Genomic DNA, 18698 nt, shown 5'->3' with positions numbered 1-18698 from the left:
ATGTAAAAAAATGTGTGGTCACGTGCTCTATTCCTGGCGTTGTTGCTGGCCAGACTTTGGATATGAGACCCCAAGGTCGATCGTTTACTATCGGAGTTTGCCAATTTATTTGATTTCATTGGAAACGGTTCATTTGCGTATTTCATTTGATTTTTATTTTTTGTTAGTTTTGAGTTCGTATTTTGAACTATTTATATTAATAAAATTTTAATATAAAATACGCAAGTTGTTGATATTATTTATGCAATACGTATATATTTCATATTAATGGAAATTTATATTTTTTAGACGATAAAAGTAATTGTCATGTTATGAACAGCAAAATTAACAGTAATATTATTAATAGAGGTAGGACCGGAAGCGTGCCGTTTATTGTTCATTTGTTGTAAATCCTTTGTAAAAAAGGTTCGGCAAACCTTTCACAATGCATTTACAACATTTGAACAATAAACAGCCCCCTCAGGGTCTGGGCATTAATTATTAAAGACCTTGCATTGAATTGAATTGTAATTATATTATAAAGTTTAATAAGAAATAAAAAATAAAATTTTACGTCCTTACAATGTTACAATACATTGCATGAATGTGACAGCATGCTTGGTTCTCATAAGTCTGTCGCTACATCGGATCGAATATAGTATCAATCATCAAATTGTACATTGATAACAATAATTATTATAAGCGTTTTGATAACAATAAGACCTGATTTTAGAAATATTCAATTTTCAATAAAAAGTTATAATAATTCGGTTGATCGTATTACCAATTATCTAATATACAATTTCGAAAGAGCCTTTGCATATAAGTAACCTTAGTTGGTTGGTTCGTAGACAACACATTCGATTTTTTTCGATTCAAAGTCCCCGGGGACGAAGGCGCCGGGTCGCAGGCACCGAGGGCACAGGCGCCGGATTCTGGTATACATATAATTTTGAAAGAGACTTAGTATATATGTTTGTTTGTTCGTGACAGTCAATTTAATAAAAAAAACAAATGCGTATTAAAATAAAATTATTCAAATAAATTTAATAAAATGTTTACTATTAGATTAGTCCTGTTTAAGCGGTTTATATTACAAATACAAAGCGAAGCCGGGTAAACCCATTAGTAATATAAAAAATAAAAATTCATCATCCAAAAATAATATGTATGTACATAGATCATGATCTATGTAAATTGATTACATCAATGCATAAATGTTTTTGTTAAATTGAAATTGAAAAAGATCACATTTCAATTTGATTACGTTATATAAAGAATAACATTGAATAAATCAACTAAATAATTAAAAACATTGATGAAAAACTACGTTGAATATTCACCGTAAAAAGTCGGAGGTTGTTACGGAAGTCTCCCGGGAAAATCTTGAGTAGGTCGTTAAGAAGTTACTAAGTAAGGACTAAAAAACGTTAGGAAAATTAAAAAAAAAACTCTGATCCCATTTTACACAAATAAAAATATTTTAAGATCTCGTCTACATATATAATATATGTATGTATACATAGAGAGTACGCACAAGGAATCTGATACGGTATATCGCTCGATTAACTGACTTTCCGGTTAACTGGCCTGCACAAAACTTTGGTCAAATGAGTTTTCAAGTTCTAGGACAAGAGAGACGACAGCTCGCTCGCAGATCTCGTTATTGCAACTTTCGGAATGCAGACGTGGAAAACTTTGTCGGATTCGGGAAAAGCCGGAAATCCACATCAAATGCCAACAATTTTCGAATGAACTTCGTCCGCGCGTGTTAAACGTACATACACGTTTATGTACATACATATATATGTTTACAAAACATGTGTTTGTATATACCTATACATATGTACATTTATACTAATCCACTGAACAAACAGGGAAAATTTGGGAAGTCAAACAGTGCATAACCGACGGGGATTATACACAGAGCGTGTGTGGTTGGGAAATTATTCAAAGAAAACACGCATTTTTGACGCTTTGGGAGTATTTAGCTTCTGGCTTACGCTTTCATATTTTTAACCTGTCAATTGTTCATAAATAAGTTTCTTATCTTAAAATAATCAACAAAGGTTGTATCCTAACCAGTGCCAGCTGTAGAAAAGTTGCATTGGGAGTTCACTATTTCCAAACCTTAAGACTATTTTCACATCCAAAGGCGATAATGCGATTTAATCAGCAGCGTGGTCTAGTGGTGAGTATTGAATTATTTCGTGCGTGATGTGACGGGTTCGATTCCCACTGGTTCCAGTAAAATTGGATTTCCCTTCCCAATTTTCTGTTGCAAGCCTCGAGTTATTGTTATATCTCAGGTTTCGCCAGATTTCTCACCATAGATGTCTCTGTGGTTGTTTATCGAATGTAAAAATTCGTATTGTTACATGAAAAATGTTATTAATCGTATTTATACGATGTTTGTAATGTCTGACCATAGATGTCAGGTGTTGTTTCGATTTACATGTGTATGTATGTAATAATTATGTATTTAGATGTTTCACAAATTATGAGTTTTCAATGTCTTGTAATAAATTAGCCATAGTGACGACCTGGAGCTAATCTGTAATGTCACTATGGCGAAATTGTAAAAAAATAAATCAATAAATAAGGTACTGCCAGTCTTGGCAGTGGATGGAAACATTTCGCACAATTTTTTTATTTCATTTTTATTCAATCAATCATGCACAGTCTTCTTAGCAGATTACTCGAATGCGACGAGTGTGCTATACAGATAAAGAAATATTATTAATTATTGTAAGGTAAATTATTTTACATTAAACACGACATCTATGGACAAATTAGCAGCATTTGTAAAAATCAGAGAATATCAAGATGCTGAATAAGTTGAATTTTTGCGAGAAAGATATGTAGGATAGGGATGCCGATATGTTAGAACCGTTTCAATAAAATCAGCCAAATGAATTGAATGACAAACTTTGATGGGAAATGATCAATCTTGGAGTCACGTACCCAAGGTCTGGCTAGCAGCACATACCGGAGATATAACCCGTGACTACACAATTGAACCATTGATCTATTCTGCTGGTTCAATATTGTCAATTTCTTTAAAAGTCAAGCCAAGTAAAAAACTTTCTTGCTTTGAAAACTTATGAAGCGGCCTATTGTTATATGAAAAAGCATTTTAGCCTCGCCAATAACTTGGAGGACAAGAAATCAAGGGATCGGCAATCTTCAAAACTGATCGTAAAGTTTCGTAACTTTGGAGCGCTTTCTGGTATGGAAATATATCTGTTTCAAGTATTCTATTTCTCTTTCATTGGATTTTGTATGACATTTTATATGGAGAATTTTTCGGGAGGAGCGCAAAGAAAAACGCACACTCGAAATATATTGTTGACACAACAGGCTCGGCACGAACAATTGTATGCACCATTGTCCTTCCATAGCCAGTAGTATTGCTCAATGTTAGCGTGTATGTTTAGTACCAAGTGATCAGTGGGTTCGATCCGCCCTCACGTGTTATAATGGTCTCCCTTTTGACGCATGCAAAATACATGGCGCATGCACAGTTTCTCTTATTAGGTAGGTAGGTACCGCTGCGTCGCAGGGAAAAAAACCCAACTTCCCCGCTAGTTAAACCCCCCGCACCCCTCAGTTAGTGAAGACAAGATCTCCGACCAAAATCACACGTCAGGGCCCATCTATGTGTATTATACATCAATGGTTCGAACCGCTATACTGCTGGTTAGATTTGGGGGTATTTGTGACTCCAAATCGATTATTTCTATATATAATATGATCATTGTTGAAACGGTTCCTCAAAATTGGCAAAAAATGATCTTTCCTGTTGTCACAAATCTTCTGTATTTATTTATTTATGTACAATTTGTAAAAATTATGTACAAATCTAAATCCATAGATGTCTTAATGGATAAATTCTTTAATTAATTAATTGATTGTTATTTCGTGTTCTTCAGCTTCTCAAAATACAGTGATTTATATAATAATAAAAGGCTGCATTGTTTGTAATTAATTGTCCAGGAAGGCGCATTGGGATCTTCCTGTCAAGCCTTCCTGGTATTCTTCTTCTTGTTAATGCCTTGTCCGCATCCGGACGTTGGCGACCACCTCGTCGATTATTTGAATATATCCGCATCGGTCTTCAGCGGCTCGGAACAGTTCTTCGGCGCTCATATCGGTCAACATGCGCATGTTTCGAAGCCAAGATAACTTTTTCCTGCCAATCCATTTTTTTCCTTCTATTTTCCCCATGGTTATCAAACGGAGAAATTCGTATTTTGGACCCCGTATCATGTGTCCGAGGTACTCCATCTTTCTCCGCTTGATGACAGAAACAAGTTCCCTGCCTCTCCCCATCATGCCGAGGACAGCTTCGTTTGATATCTTTTTGGTCCACGGAATCTTCAGCATACGCCTATAGATCCACATCTCAAAAGCTTCAATGCGGCTGATCATATTGGTTTTCAGAGTCCACGTCTCACATCCGTGTAGTAATACTGTCCAGACGTAGCTCTTCGCGAATCTCAACCGCGTATGAAGATTGAGATGCTTGTTTGTAAGCGCCGCCTTCATTTTTACAAATGCTGTTCTAGCCATCTCGATGCGGATTCTTAGATCTTCATCTGGGTCCATCTCTTCATTCAGCCAGGTACCCAGGTATTTGAATCTTTTTACTCTTTCTATCACCTCTACATCCAAGGTTAGATTCCCGGTGTCTGTTTGCATTCTATCTACTATCATATATTTTGTATATATATCTTCCTGGTATATATCTATATAAATAAATATGTTTCATCAGAGTAGCATATGCACAACTTTTTACCCACTAATTTATAATATGATAATCTACAGCCATCTTTTGGGCAACTCTCATTCATCTCATCTCACACACTTTTCTTATTTTATCCACCCATCTCCCTCATGAATTTCCTTGCACCCCTTACATTATCTAGGGTACTATAAGAGCACTGACTAGTACATATCATATATTAATAATATATATTTTTTAAAAAAGCTTGAAGCCGGCCAAACACTGGTCCATTGAGTCTCTCCAATCAATCACACAAGTGGAAGCTCTACGAGAGCTCAACACATTTGTTTTGTTCCGCGTTCAGATTTTGACAGGCGTTTGTCACACTCGCATCCTCGCCCGATTTGAATAGGACTAGGCCAGAATAACGTTTGCAATAAATCCACGTCAACGTGACAGTTGTCCCCGGCCGAACCGAAAACCGTATATTAGCCCCGGTCCTCGCCGTTCATAAGCCAGAGAGACGCATGTGTGCTCCCGTCTCCGTCATATCATCAGACATATTATATTATGTGCGACTAGACGTGTGCTCGCGTATAATGCCGGCTCGAGTTGACGAAGTTTGCAAATTTAATCAAAGCAAAGCCGCCAACTCCGATATGCGTTCGTAATTTTGAATGTTAAATGTCCCGAAAGCTTTTTGCTGATGCTGTTACATATTAGGGGAGGCGGGGTGGATAGGAGGAGGGGGGGGGGGCAGGGTGGGTGTCGACGAACTCGTCTGGACCCCTACTGTGAGATTCTTGTGAGTTTCTCCAACAAAAAATTAATTGCTTCGATAAATATTTCACATTGAATACAAGGGTTGGATAAATGTGAAAATATTATCAATTCAATTAAAACATATTAATTCTAAAATAGGCTGAAATTAAAAACAAACGTAGAATGATTTGAAACGCATGAATTCTAAACTGAATATAATTAGCTAAATAAATCAATTAATTGATATTGTTGCGTAGGGGTGGGTAGAGGATCCAAATAAAAGGCCAAAGTCGCTTCCCAGTATTTATTGGGTGATTAGGGGGATCCACGCACTGACAGTGCTCCGTCCGGAATGCCTTGATATGGCCTAAGTACCTGCTTATAAAGAGCAGGTCACTCACTGCATCTTCCTCGACACGTTTGTTTACCTATTGTTAAAGTCACGTACTAGATACGTAGTCCCACGGTCTCGATACGCCATCAGTTCTGAGAACTCTAGCGGGAAGTGGCTGGGTGCCGTAACCGACCACTAAATCCATTCGAGGGTCTCCATTGTTAGCCGATAGCACTTAAGGCTGGAGATAATCCTTGAAAACCAATTATAACGGCGGCTCCTTTTAGAATATGCTACAATATTGATAGTAGAATCGTACGGCATGCACGTGCTCGTAGTTTCCAGTTGAAAGAGGCGTTTCTTCAGGTCATTGTTGATTCGTACAATCTTAACCAGCAGCATATACAGATCAGTGGTTAGCGTGTAATGCTTTCAATGGGTGTGGTCACGGGTTCAATCCCTGGCTTTGTGCTATTGGCCACATATAGTAAAGCTTTTTAGATAGTTTTGCACGTGAAATAAAACGCTGACATGCTTAGTCTGTACCGTCGCGATCTTCCCAAAATTCACCCCCTCAAGTATATTTTATCCATGTATTGACATACATAGGTTTGACAATGATTGACAACGGTGATTTCCATATTTGTAGAAATATAGAAGAAACATGTCAAAATAATTATTTATTTATACAGGTAAACACCCCTTTATTTTTATTTAACACGACATCTATGGCAAAACATTGTACATTCTACAGTATTGTAAGAATTGTTCAAGGCCAAATAACAATCATAGACATCTTTGAACATCTATGTAAGTTCAAAATCGATTAACCATCATAGAGACATCTATGGATAAATTTGCAGCATTTTTCGAAATCAGTAAATTCTAGATGCTGTTCTCAAATTTTACAAAAAAAGGACAAGGCTTTTAATTTTTTGGAACCGTTTCAATAAAATTAGATAAATTGGCAAACTTTAATAGGAAACGATCGACTTGGAGTCACAATATCCAACTCTGGCAAGTCAACAGCACTACAGAAATACTCAAAATAAATCAATCGAGTTGAACCCACTGGATCAAATCCAGCAACCTCTCTATTTTATTTTATTTTTATTTTATTATTTTTTAAATACATATTTTTACATACATATATACAAATATACCAGGAAGGCTTAACATATAAACCCCAAATGCGCCTTCCTGGTCCACATAATTATTACATATGTAGATACATGTAAATCTAAACAATATATGACATCCATGGTCAGATATTACAAACATCGTATTAATACGATAAATAACGATGAATAACTTTCATGTAACAATACGAATTTTATATTCGATAAACAACCACAGAGACATCTATGGTGAGCAATATGGCGAAACCTAAGATATAACAATAACAAAAGGTTCGCAACAGAAAATTGGGAAGGAAACGCCAATTTTACAGAAATCGTTTCAATGAAAATCAGAAAAATTGGCAAATTCTGATAAGAAACGATCGACCTTGACAAACCAAGGCCTGGCCAATAGCGAGACTTAGCGGGAATCGAAATCGTAATATCGAGTACGAGATAATTCAACATTCACCACTAGACGACGCTACTGGTTAATGTTTTATGTTTTGTTGTATGTTTTATGTTTTGCAACTGGCTGGCTAGTTTATGGACTATCTAAAAGTAGTGTGGCAACTTAAATGACCCAATGGTTACTCAAGCAGCCCAAATAACGAGCGATAAACTTATAATCATCTTTCTGGGAAGCATGCGTATTCTCTAACCAGAATTTAAGTCCCAGAGCCGTTCCAAATGGTATAATTCAATACCACCGACTGATCGAGACGACCTTATATCAAATTATAAACAATAAACCGACGCAATTTTGAGTCACACGCACTAAAAGCAAAATAATTCCCATTTGCCGACGCAGAGAGAGTTTGGTTCGTCGAGACATTAGAAAATTTAATTATCCGTTTCACTTAGACGGAAGTAATTATTAACGCGTCGCCTAGAGACGACCGCCTAGTATGATGAATCCATCAGCTACATACATAAACGTACTTCGCTTAATATACACATATACTACATGTATCCACTGCTTTCGAGTGACTAATGTGATTAGGACGAAGAGCAAAAAACACTCTTGATGCGATAATGTCGTTGGGAGAACTTTTAAGACACTTTTCAGGGAGACGTGGGACCCATTAAAGCTCGCCGAGGTGAAGATACACTTCTCCCCCTTCCACTCTCTGGATAATACTCAAACTTTAGTTAATACTACTAATACTTGCCTGTTGAAAGGTTGCTAGAAACTTTAGCAGTCGTCTATAATCGAAAAATCCTTACTTTATGAAGTGGCTTTCCACTAATGGCTAGTATTTCACATAAATGATACCGTATTGAATGTCAAACACTTGAGGTCACAAGTGAAGCAAGTCTTTAGCTACATATCTCATATACCTACATATATAATTTCGAAAGAGACTTTGTAAGGTTTAAAGGTTTGTTGGGAGCATTGAAAACAAATCAAAGTTTATATGACAACGATATCGACATCGTTGAATATGATTTTTTTTTCGATTCAAATAAATTTAATAAAAAAACCATAGATGTATAATACATAGATCCGCCCTCACGGTTTATACTGGTTTCCCTTTTGGCGCATGCAAAATACATGGCGCATGCACACTTTTCTCTCAGTAGGTTAGTAGCTTCTAAGTAGGAAAGGTCGATTGCGGAGATCTTGTCGATAGATATGATAGAGATCTTTTCATCTTTTCGTCACTAACTGAGGGGTGCGGGGGGTTTAACTAGCGGGGGAAAGTGAAAAAAACCTTTTTTTTTCCCAACTTCCCCCCGCTAGTTAAACCCCCCGCGACCCTCAGTTAGTGGCGAAAAGATCTCCAACGAAATTTGTAGTAATGCCATATCTAGTCTATTCTAGATCTATGAAAAAAACAAATTAATGTGTACTATTAGATTTTTTTGCCACTTTTAAGCTGTTTATATAACAAATACCGAGCGAAGCCAGGTAAAACCACTAGTGTAATATATAAACCTGCAGTGTGTACTAGTGGTTAGCATATTATGCTTTCGAGCAGAGTGGTAACGGTTCGATTCCCGCTAGTAGCTGTTGGCCAGACTTTGGTTTGTGACTCCATGTCGATTGTTTTCTATCAGAGTTTGTCAATTTTTATAATTTGCATTGAAACGGTTTCTGTAAAATGGCATCTGCTTTCCAATCTCTGTTGCAAATCTAAAGCTATTCAGCGTCTTAAGGTTCGTCAATTTCTATAATAAAATCCTGCGTAAATCTCTCCATAGAATGATGTTTGTATGAATTCGCATAGTATAAAAATGCTTGTATTGCATTTATTATTGTATCTGTATTAGTACACTCGTCGCGATATGTAAAGGCGAGTGTACATGTTCGATTGAAATAAAACTTCATCTGATCAAAGAATTCGTGTTCGATAAAAGATTTTTTTTTCAATATAATCTGATTGATTAATTATTATTGAATTAATTAAGAAAAAAATGATTCTTACATACGATTTGGAAAGATTTAATTTTTAATTTATGTCAAATTTCCATATACATATGACACCAATATGGTAGTTAAATGCCCTACAATGTAGGGCCTACATTGCACTGAATAGTGACGCAGTTTCGAGATATCCTAATTTTCTAAATCTAGCGATATACAAAATTATTTGAAAATGTATGTAATAAATAAAAATATTATTTGTATTGACGGTAAAAACGTGTCCGGACATTTCATCGAGGAGACAACTCACTGACAGATTTCATGCAAATATGTATTTATTATTCACATTATTAATCTTTAATTTTTAGGTTGACTGTGCTTTTAGAAATGTTTATGAAAACCGCTATTAAAATATTGGGAGCACTGATTTTTCGAATCAAACATATGTAGTTAATCTTTTTTAATAAAATTAATTGAAAACTTCCAAAAAGCTTTATTTTATCAACAATAAATTACATATATATTTTGTTCGAAAATTTTTATTGCCGTATAATATAATTAAAATATAGTTGCATTAAATAGTCGTTTCATGAAATGTTCTAGAATATGTAGATAAAAACGATGTTTCAGGCACTTACAAAATGACGCTTTCGGCATTATTGAATTATGTTTTATTTTTATTTTTTAAACTATTTTTAAAATTGCAATATAATCAAAATAAATAAAATAACGATACACTTTTTTATGAGTCCCTTTTATCTACTGAAATGTCCACATTTATATTTAATTTTTACATATTATACAGTAAACCAGTTACGTTCTCTTCGGTGCCAATCAAACATTTTCTTAATTAATCACAACCATCTCAAACCAATTAATATACACATCTATAATTATCCAACACCTGCCTGATTGAATCAAGCAACCATTGTTCTGCTAATAGTTAATTTCCAGACACAACACTCCCAGGTGAGCTATCGAGCAAAGACACAACTTCGTACTTTGAATACGACAAATCTATGTATGTACATACAATACGTACCCAAGTGCATCTACATATCTTCATACGCGAATCCAGAACGTCTTCCAAGTTCGCAAAGGGGGACTAGCAGAGATCGGAAACGAGTTTTCGAAAGCAAGAAGTTGCAAGCGGCAGCTAATGGTTCAAAACTAATTACTTGGTTAAAACTTAGCCCGGGGTAATGTCGGCGAAACGAACACCGGTTCGGTTGTTTTAAGGTTCCATTTAATGCGAGGGCCAGCAGGGGTAGTCGAGAGCTCAGCAAACCCCAAACTCGCTTTATCGCCGACACAATTGAAACTGGAATAATGGAGAACTACCCTCAGCCGATTCTCCCCCTCCCCCTGGCGCACAGGTGAAAATTTCCAATGACGTGTCTCACGAGCACCCAGCGGTTGATAAGTGCTCCAATTTTAGATAATCCTCCTCTACTGCCGCTGTACCTTCGGGTGTTTGGCTCAAAAGAACAATGTGTTGGGTCTTTTCGCAATATCTATCTGGTTTATGTGGGTCCGGAATGGCTTTACCCCAAAAACTGAAGGAATAAGTGTGGCACTTATTCTTAATTGAAAGTTCACGGATGAGTTAGGCTCGTATTTAGCAGCGTTGGATACAATTAACGAAATTGTAATAGTTTGGGTTGAATTTCGAGAGTAAATGTACATTATACTAATGTACTATAATAACAATATATTTAGAAAAACTAAATATTTAATAATACAATTTAGTAAAAGCTGTATATTTACAACAAAATTTTTTTTTGGTGTTTGGAAGACAAATGATGGAAAATAGAAACTTTCTGTCAAATCCACATTTGCATACAATTTTTTCTATATATATAAATATGTATGTATTATTTTTCTATATATATATATATGTATATATCATACATAGAAATTGAATTACAAAAAAATTAAGTTAATATGAAAATAAATCATCCGTGAGTGGAGTTAATTTTATTCTGCTCTGTGTTTTTATTTTATATGCAAATTTTCTGTATCAAGAATGAAAATTGTTTTCTTAAATTGAAATTTGGGTAAATTAGTACTTGCTAATCAAGATTCATAATGACATACATATATGTATGTGTGTATGTACATACTACATAGGGAAATGAGATATTTTCGAAAATCGAATATCTCTTTAATATAATATTTTCTTATGTTATATGCAGAGTTCACCATGTAGTGAAATAAAAAAAAATATCACGATCATAAAACTTCATCTATTGTTACTACGTTCATAGATAAAGTAATGAGGAAGTTATCTCAATTGTACAAGAATATACTTTATAATTAATTACATTTGGTTGCGATTATTATAGGAAGTTAAAATGCTGACAGAAAGCTACTCGTCATCTCAAATAACACAAGATTTTAAGTAAAATCAATTTCAGATATCATTTTCTTATATGTTTTTGGTTCAGACTAAATTGAGAAGCTTCGATTGCTTGAAATTAGATAAAAAATATCCTTACCGATCCTTTACGTCCTGGAAAGCTGAAGAAAACATCAGGACCGTTCCTATGCGGCATTTGACGCAACACGTTCAACAGTTTTGCTGAATGTCGAGGCTGAAAAAAAAAATCAAAATTGAAATTATATATACATATAAAGATAAAAAAGATAAAATTTTAATTAAAAATAATAAACCGATATCGTTTTTTTTATACTTTGGATTATAAATCTGACAGTTTAATACAAGCTGATTAATTGGAAAACTTCCTAGGATCGTATCTGAGTTATGGAGGCGAGTTTTAAGTGAAATTTTTAAATTCAACTTTCGAGTTAAACTTAAGTGCAGAAAAAATATGTGGAGAAACTTTAAATACATTTTCTACATACATGTATTTAATCGATTACTTGGGTCTCTTATTTGCCATTAATAGTTCAATTCAACGTATTGCGTTTTACACAGTAAAAATGAAATTGAGTCGCATTTCCGTATGAGGAATTTATGTATACTTTTCTTTATACACAAATGATATAAAAGCCACATTAAATCATCAATTTGATTATTGCATTCAAAAGGAATTCGCAAAAAGGCACATTATCAAAAAGGCAAAAAATAAATAAACATACACAAATAGCATCGAATGAAAGACCACAAAAAGTACACACACCATACAAAGTCTATAAAAAGCGATCTTTTATACTTTTATTTAACTGAAAATAAAAATATACGCATTCAAAAAGTACAGAAGTCAGCACGATTCATAAAGAGAAAAATCATTCTGGGATATATGTATGTAAGTATTTGAAAAAGGCATAGCATGTACCTATACGTTCAAGGAAAAAAACGTGTTTTACGGGTAAAAACATCACTTTTAACGGTTAAGTCGACATCAAAAGATGCCCTAAGCTGAAGCTGGAGGCATTACAGATATTGGCAAACGCAAACTTGGTCTATTCGAAAGGGGATGATGCTCTCTACGTACATACGCCAAGTGTACGTGAAACACAAGCAAATCCTAGCAAAAAAAATGAAAATAAAAAGACAGAGAAGGAAGAGGATGGTAGATAGATAAAGTGAGAGAGAGAGAGGAATGTGAAGTGATAAGGTAAAAACCTGAAAAGGAGGTTCAGCGAGGATCGCCAGAGGAGCGCCAGGGCTTCCTCGACGGGGCCTTTATGCAGCCTCTCTTGATGAATACGTTTTTTCACTTTCAGGTACCATTCATAAGAAAAAACTCAAGTCAAAGCGAATGGGAGTTTTCCCCTTCCATCTCGCGAGAATCTGAGACTGTAAAAAGATCCTTGATATTTAAAACAAGGATCAGTGATGGGACTATATTTAAAAAGAGGAATCTGTCACGAAAAGAAGTACAAATTTACTATGCATACCCATACTACCGTTTGTTAAATATGTTTTCTCTTTACCATGCATTGCCATTAACCTATACAAATTGCACTCTTCAAACTACTTACATATATATAATATGTAAATACATGTTCAGATCCTAGCACTTATTCTAATGCTAGCTCAAAGTTCCAATTTACAAGCACCATTTAACTCCATTAAATCCAATCAAATGCAACGATAACATTCAATCCCATTAAACATAACTACTTCAGATTACATCTTACATTCGCAATATATATTAAAATATTTTAGTCATCAGATAACGGTTGGATTCGTGCACACCGCGCGAGTGCAAAAGCGCGTTTGTATTTTTTCCCAAAGCACGGAGTGATATACAATGTCTGCTTTGTCGGAAAATGCGGAAAAGCGTCGAGATGGAGCGCTTCGGAAACGTTAGGGGCGGGATTATGCGAGTACATCCCGTGTTTAGAGCCGGAAAATCCTACACTTAGGAGTCTGAAATGGATACCGTCGAGGAAGGGCTCTAATTGCGCTTAAAGCTCAAAAGTTGAATAAAAATGGACGAAAAGCCTCGAGCGACTCACAACAACAACAACAACAACAATGGCGACCCTAAATTGTACACAATATTATATACATTATATAATGAGTACCTTTGTTCGAAGAAAAAACAACGACTGCATGTTATTTTTAACGAAAAATCATTTTCAAAAAAATATTACAATTTTTTTTTCATTTTGACAAATAACTACATATGTCCAAAGGCGAGAAAAATCTAAGAACGAAACAAAAAGTGTACTTTAATATATATCAAATTGATTTAAAACTACTATCTTGCTACATGTTTCTTATAACAACACGATAATAACAATTGCATCTTTAGCCTAACTTTGTCTGTTTTAAATCGAACAAGAATCATGAAAATAAAACGTAAAATAGACGAATTCAACGACAGTAGAAATTTTCCATATTTCTTTCCACTAAAATTATTACAACATTCTGTATTTTTTTTATAAATATATATAAGAAAGAACTGTATTTTTGAATACTGTTTTTTTATTTTGGAATGAAATTGTTAATTTGAGGTCAAAACGAGTAGCAAACGAAGCAATTCTTTGGATTTGACACGTCAATGTATGCAAATATAGATTTTATATTATTATTACAATCAAATATCTTTCATTTCTCATATGGATGGTGCCATTGACATTTATCACGTCTCTCTTCATTCTCTGCAACACTTCCTAAGTTATGGAGGTCGCGACCATTTAGAAAGATTGAGTTAGTGTTTTTAATTATGATTTTATTATGATTTCTTGTTTTATTTAGTTATCCTTTCCTTATTTAATTTGTATATTTGTATATATAATTTGTTTTTTTTTTAACTTGTATTTTTTCCTTTTGTACTTCTTAATCTTTTTAGCACACTCGTCGCTTTGGAGCAATCTGTTAGACGAGTGTGCTTGATTAATTGATTTTGAAAAATAAAAATAAAAATATGTATATACTTACTAGTATTGTATCTGAAATACATAATGAATTTAACAACTTATATTTGTGAATAGTTTATACGTATAATTCCACCGTGGACATTTCACCGTGCGACCTTTTTACAGTGAGCTGATTTTACCGTGCGCTTTCAAAACAAATTGTTTAAAGCTTTTACTAAACGATTTAAATTCTATGTTAATTTTTCTCACGAACAAAGGCACACACTGTAAAATGTCTGCATGGTGAAATGTCCCTGCGATGAAAAAAACATACGGTAAAATTTCCGCACGATGAAAGGTCACGTGGTAAAATGTTCACGGTAAAACGGATACGGTGAAACGTCCGTAGCTACACGACCAAAAAACAGAGCTATTGATAGAATATATGAATACTTGTAAAATGGTAATGTACCTATGTACATATGTTATATAATTTCAGTGTTTCATTACATAAAAATTACACTGTAATTTTAATATAAAATCAAATAGCTTTTCGTATATCGTAAGGGTTTATTTATAAAATTTACGTATGTTTGTAGCATATTATATGAGACATTTGAGCCTCGACTTAAGGAATATCGTGTACGTAATATGTGAGTAAGTACATACATAGGTCTGCCTTAAAGTATAACTGTCATCTGTCATTTTAGATTAAATCAAGATTAAAATATTGCCGAGAGAGGTACGACGATAAGACAAAAGAGGAGTAGGATTAGAGAGCGAGAGAGACAGAGAGTAATCTAATTTGAATTTAAATTCAAACAATTTTAAATTTAAAGCGCACGATTGAATCGACGATCTCGAGTGCTTTCAGGAAATGTCTCTTTGTTATTATTATAAAATATAATAACAGCATTTGATACAAAGTAAATTATGCGCCGGAACAACGATCAAAAGACAACGATGATTTCGTTCGAATATTGTTTCAAGGTTGGACAGCCGTTATTATTATTGTATGAATGAAATTAAAGAAATAATTTACCCATTTTCCATTGGAAGCTTTCATAGCGCCGAACAAAAGCTTCAATTCTTTGACTGTGATGCTGTAACTGGCCAACACACCTAGCATTTCTATCAGAAGATCTGAAAAATCAAACAATAAAACAACATTAGATAATATTGTAACAGTAAAAAGTTCAATTAACAATGTAAAAAAAGAAAAAACCAAATAAAAATGTAAAAAACGTGTTAAGGTTCGTTAATGCCAGTACACCTTAATTAGGCAGGCATGTAAGCAGTAGTACAAAAAATATTCTTTAGTTCGTTCTATAACATATGGACACATTCATTTCACACGTTCCGTAATATACTAGTGACGTATCGAAACATCAGTAACCGACACGAAGCTTTCAATTCAACGGTCACGGGTCCAATTCCTGGCTGTGCTGCTAGCCAGTCCTTGGATATGTGACTCCAAGGTCAACTGTTTCCTATCATAGTTTGCCAATTTATCTGATTTCATTGAAACGGTTCCAACAAATTGGCAGCCCTGTCCTATTTCTCGAAAATTCGAGTTTACAACATCACGAAATTAGCTGATTTATAAAATGCGGTAAATTTGTCTACAGTTATCTCGATGGTAGTAATTGGTCTTTAATAATACTCACAGTACTTATTTTCAATGTTCGACCATAGATGTCGCGTAATAAATAAAATAAATGGGTATAGCTGTATGAATAAATAAATAAATATCTCTTATAAAAACGTTGTACATATATTATGTATTTTAAAATAGTTTTTTTTTTAATAATATGTATGTATGTACATATGTGTAAGACGAAAAATCCGATAAATGACCCTCTGCCAAAATTTGAGTAAATATTTTACTTGGTGCGTTTATTTACTCAAATCTTACAAGATTTAAGTAAATAAACACACCAAGATGACTTCATTAATAGATATTGGATGCTTATTACTCGCTGTAAAGCAATTACGCATCAATTAATGCTGATTAAATCAATATAAATAATAAAACGTCAATGAGAAATTTAGCTTTTATAAAAATTGCTATTCTTGAATTAATGAATTTAAAGCTATGAAGCTTTAAATTTAGATTATTTCTATAAAGTTTAGTCTGCATATTTCTACCGTAAACTTTAAAGTAATATTTACGTATCTATTATTTTAAAGTTAGTTCGTGAAACATATTTGGCACAATTTCATATAAGTTGAGTTGGAAAATTTTCAAACAAAAACATTTATAAAGTTGAGATTGTGTTAGTGATTTTTAATTCAAACCCACATATAACCAAAATTCAAACCAGCCAGCAGTTTGTCTTAATGATAGCGTATATATAGCATCACTGAGATCGATAATTCGACTCGTCAAACTGCTGGTTAGATTTGGGGATTTTGTGACTCCAAATCAATCGTTTCTCTATCAGAGTTTGCCAATTTTATCTGATCATTGTTGAAACGGTTCCTGAAAATTGGTAATAGATCATTTCCTGTTGTCACAAAAATCTGTGTGTATAATTTGTAGAAATTATGCACAGAAATCTGAAATCTATAGATGTCTCTATAATATCGTGTTTACTATGTGTATAATAATTGTGCACAAAATCTGAGAATAATCCATAGATGTCTCTATGATTATTATTTCTGTATTGTATTCGATGTTTATTGAACGTACTGTATACGTTGTCTGACCGTTCTCGTACACTCGTCGCATTGGAGCGATCTGTAATGACGATTTATACATTGATTGTAATAAAAAATAAAAATAAAATAAATATACAACTGAAAGTTGAGCCAAATATGTAGCATAAACTACAAACCACAACAACACATCAATAACAAACCACACAAAAAGTCTGGTTGATTTATTTTAAGATTCTTCTTAACCTGATAAGTAAAATAATAATGATATGTAGATATAGAGCGATTAAAACTTTTGATTATTTTTTAAGAAACGTTTCAAAAATGTATATTTCTATCTATTTATAGTCATATTTCGATTGCAAAATGGCGTATGGCATTAAGCAATGTAAAACATTAGTCGGAGAAACAACAGACAATCACAAATCACCCTGTCATTGGAACTATGTATATATGTACATACATATGTACCAGCACATCGGACACAATGGCCAATTTCAATGTATAAAGTGCCCTTTTGTTTCTGCAGCTTGCACAGACCAGCATTACAACTGTTTATCCGACATGTCGCACAGAGACAGAAAATTTATTGCCTTCGAGAAAATTCCCCCCACAAGCGGGCGAATTTTCCGGAAGACAGCAGACGCAAAAGTACACGATCGACCCGATTCGACGTGAACCCGACTTTAAAGTAAAACACAACGAAATAATAATCGAAAATTGAGTGAAATACAGTTATTTTATCCGTAATTTCCCGCAGACGAGAATCGATGGTAGCGATTTTTCAGAAGGTGCCGCAGCCATACTATGAATATAAATCGAGCCGATAACGACATTTTCCGAAGAAGAAAAAAAACGCACGACGAAAATATACCGCAGGAATATTAAAAGCGAGTGTGCCCTCTAAAAATTGCGATAAAACGTGAAACACGGCCGGAAAATATCGCCGACAAACAATGTCGAAGGAAAAGTCGACTTTGTGTGTACAAGTCGTTAGTAATATAATACGACGATTGATGATGGATCGGTGAGAAAAATGAACCGAAACTAAATATACACTTAAAAATATTGTTTTGTGTCGCTCTTGGCGAAGCTCTAGAATAACATGAGGTCGATTTAAAGTCAATGAAATTCAAATATTGTGTGGTTATTCTACATACATACATATGTACATGCATATGTAGTATGAGGAAAATGGATCATAATGGATATGTCTGCTATAGGATTCCGTAAAAGTGTCCTTTATATCATTTTACAACATATGTATGTATGTAGTTCTGAGAACGTTGATATTATAATACCTACACATTTTTGTGAAAACATAATAATGAAATGTCTATGAAAAATATAAAGAGGAGAAAACGTTATTATTTCAGTATATATGTATGTATATATATATATAAGTACACTAGTGTTGTGCTCGTTGATGTTACAACAGGTGGTTTCAAAAATAATCGATACATGCATTAAAATAAGGTG

At 34.1% G+C, this 18698-nt stretch overlaps 1 protein-coding gene across 1 annotated transcript in view; it reads right to left on the bottom strand.

Moving 5' to 3' along the window:
- The window catches only part of rg (A kinase anchor protein rugose), a 748758-nt gene that overhangs the window by 230085 nt on the left and 499975 nt on the right, over positions 1 to 18698 (bottom strand). Inside the window, exons 4-5 of the mRNA XM_077443290.1 lie at positions 15604 to 15704; positions 11786 to 11881 (exon numbers count right to left, since the gene is read on the bottom strand). Of these exons, the coding sequence (XP_077299416.1) occupies positions 11786 to 11881; positions 15604 to 15704 (197 nt within the window). The remainder of the gene's footprint in view (positions 1 to 11785; positions 11882 to 15603; positions 15705 to 18698) is intronic.

The sequence above is a fragment of the Arctopsyche grandis genome, chromosome 12 (genome assembly GCF_051622035.1).
Source record: "Arctopsyche grandis isolate Sample6627 chromosome 12, ASM5162203v2, whole genome shotgun sequence".
In the NCBI taxonomy this organism is placed as follows: Eukaryota; Metazoa; Arthropoda; class Insecta; order Trichoptera; family Hydropsychidae; genus Arctopsyche; species Arctopsyche grandis.
The sequence above is the reverse complement of the archived record's forward strand: the minus strand, read 5'-3'. Positions and strand labels throughout refer to the sequence as shown.